Here is a 1,009-nt window from a genome sequence, read left to right as displayed (position 1 = left end):
ATATCATGTGATTTAGTAAAATAAGAAAGTTAAGGCTAACTCCCCACTTCTGGCTTCATTCACTCATTCTGGCCACCTCAGGCCTTTCCACTGGTTCCATGGGGGTTTTAATACCTGCTCCCCAGATGGCTCTCAGTGCCAGGTCCAGGTCTTTCCCTCATTTGCCCCAAGCGGCTGGCTCCTCATCCCCAATCTCATGGAGGCTGAGGCTGGGTTCTGCCCCCGGCTGGGCATCGACGTGGGTCATTGGGGGTGCCAGCTGGGATGCTGGTGCTGCTGGTGCTGCTGCTGCTTGTTCTGGGACCCGGCGTAGCCTCCGAGATCACCTTGGAGCTGCCCGACAATGCCAAGCAGTGTTTCTACGAGGACATCATGCAAGGCACCAAGTGCACCCTTGAGTTCCAGGTGATTACTGGTGGTCACTATGATGTAGGTTGTCGATTAGAAGATCCTGATGTTAATGTGTTACACAAGGAGATGAAGAAACAGTACGACAGTTTTACTTTCACAGCCTCCAAAAATGGGACATACAAATTTTGCTTCAGCAATGAATTTTCTTTTTTTTTTAATTAAATCTTTATTGTTCAGATTATTACATGTGTTCCTCTTTTTTCCCCCCATAACTCCCCTCCTCCCAGTTACCGCCCCACCCTCCGCCCTCAATCCCCACCCACTGTCCTCATCCATAGGTGCACGATTTTTGTCCAGTCTCTTCCCACATCTCCCACACCCCTTTCCCCCGCAAGAATAGTCAGTCCATTCCCTTTCTATGTCCCTGATTCTATTATGATCACCAGATTATTTATTAACTTGATTCTTAGATTCACTTGTTGATAGATGCATGTTTGTTGTTCATAATTTGCATCTTTACCTTTTTCTTCTTCTTCCTCTTCTTAAAGGATACCTTTCAGCATTTCATATAATACTGGTTTGGTGGTGATGAACTCCTTTAGCTTTTCCTTATCTGTGAAGCTCTTTATCTGACCTTCAGTTCTGAATGATAGCTTTG

The 1,009-nt window shown here is 46.0% G+C and overlaps 1 protein-coding gene across 1 annotated transcript; it reads left to right on the top strand.

Moving 5' to 3' along the window:
• Window positions 1–264: 264 nt before the first annotated feature.
• Window positions 265–552, top strand: LOC132226312 (transmembrane emp24 domain-containing protein 7-like; the record flags this gene model as incomplete). The annotated part of the gene is made up of 1 exon (XM_059681066.1): window positions 265–552. A coding segment is annotated over exon 1 (288 nt), but the record flags the coding sequence as incomplete, so codon positions are not given.
• Window positions 553–1,009: the final 457 nt, after the last annotated feature.

Source organism: Myotis daubentonii, chromosome 2 (assembly GCF_963259705.1).
Source record: "Myotis daubentonii chromosome 2, mMyoDau2.1, whole genome shotgun sequence".
NCBI classification, from domain to species: Eukaryota; Metazoa; Chordata; class Mammalia; order Chiroptera; family Vespertilionidae; genus Myotis; species Myotis daubentonii.
Note: the sequence above shows the minus strand (reverse complement) of the source record. Positions and strands in the feature narration are given on the sequence as shown.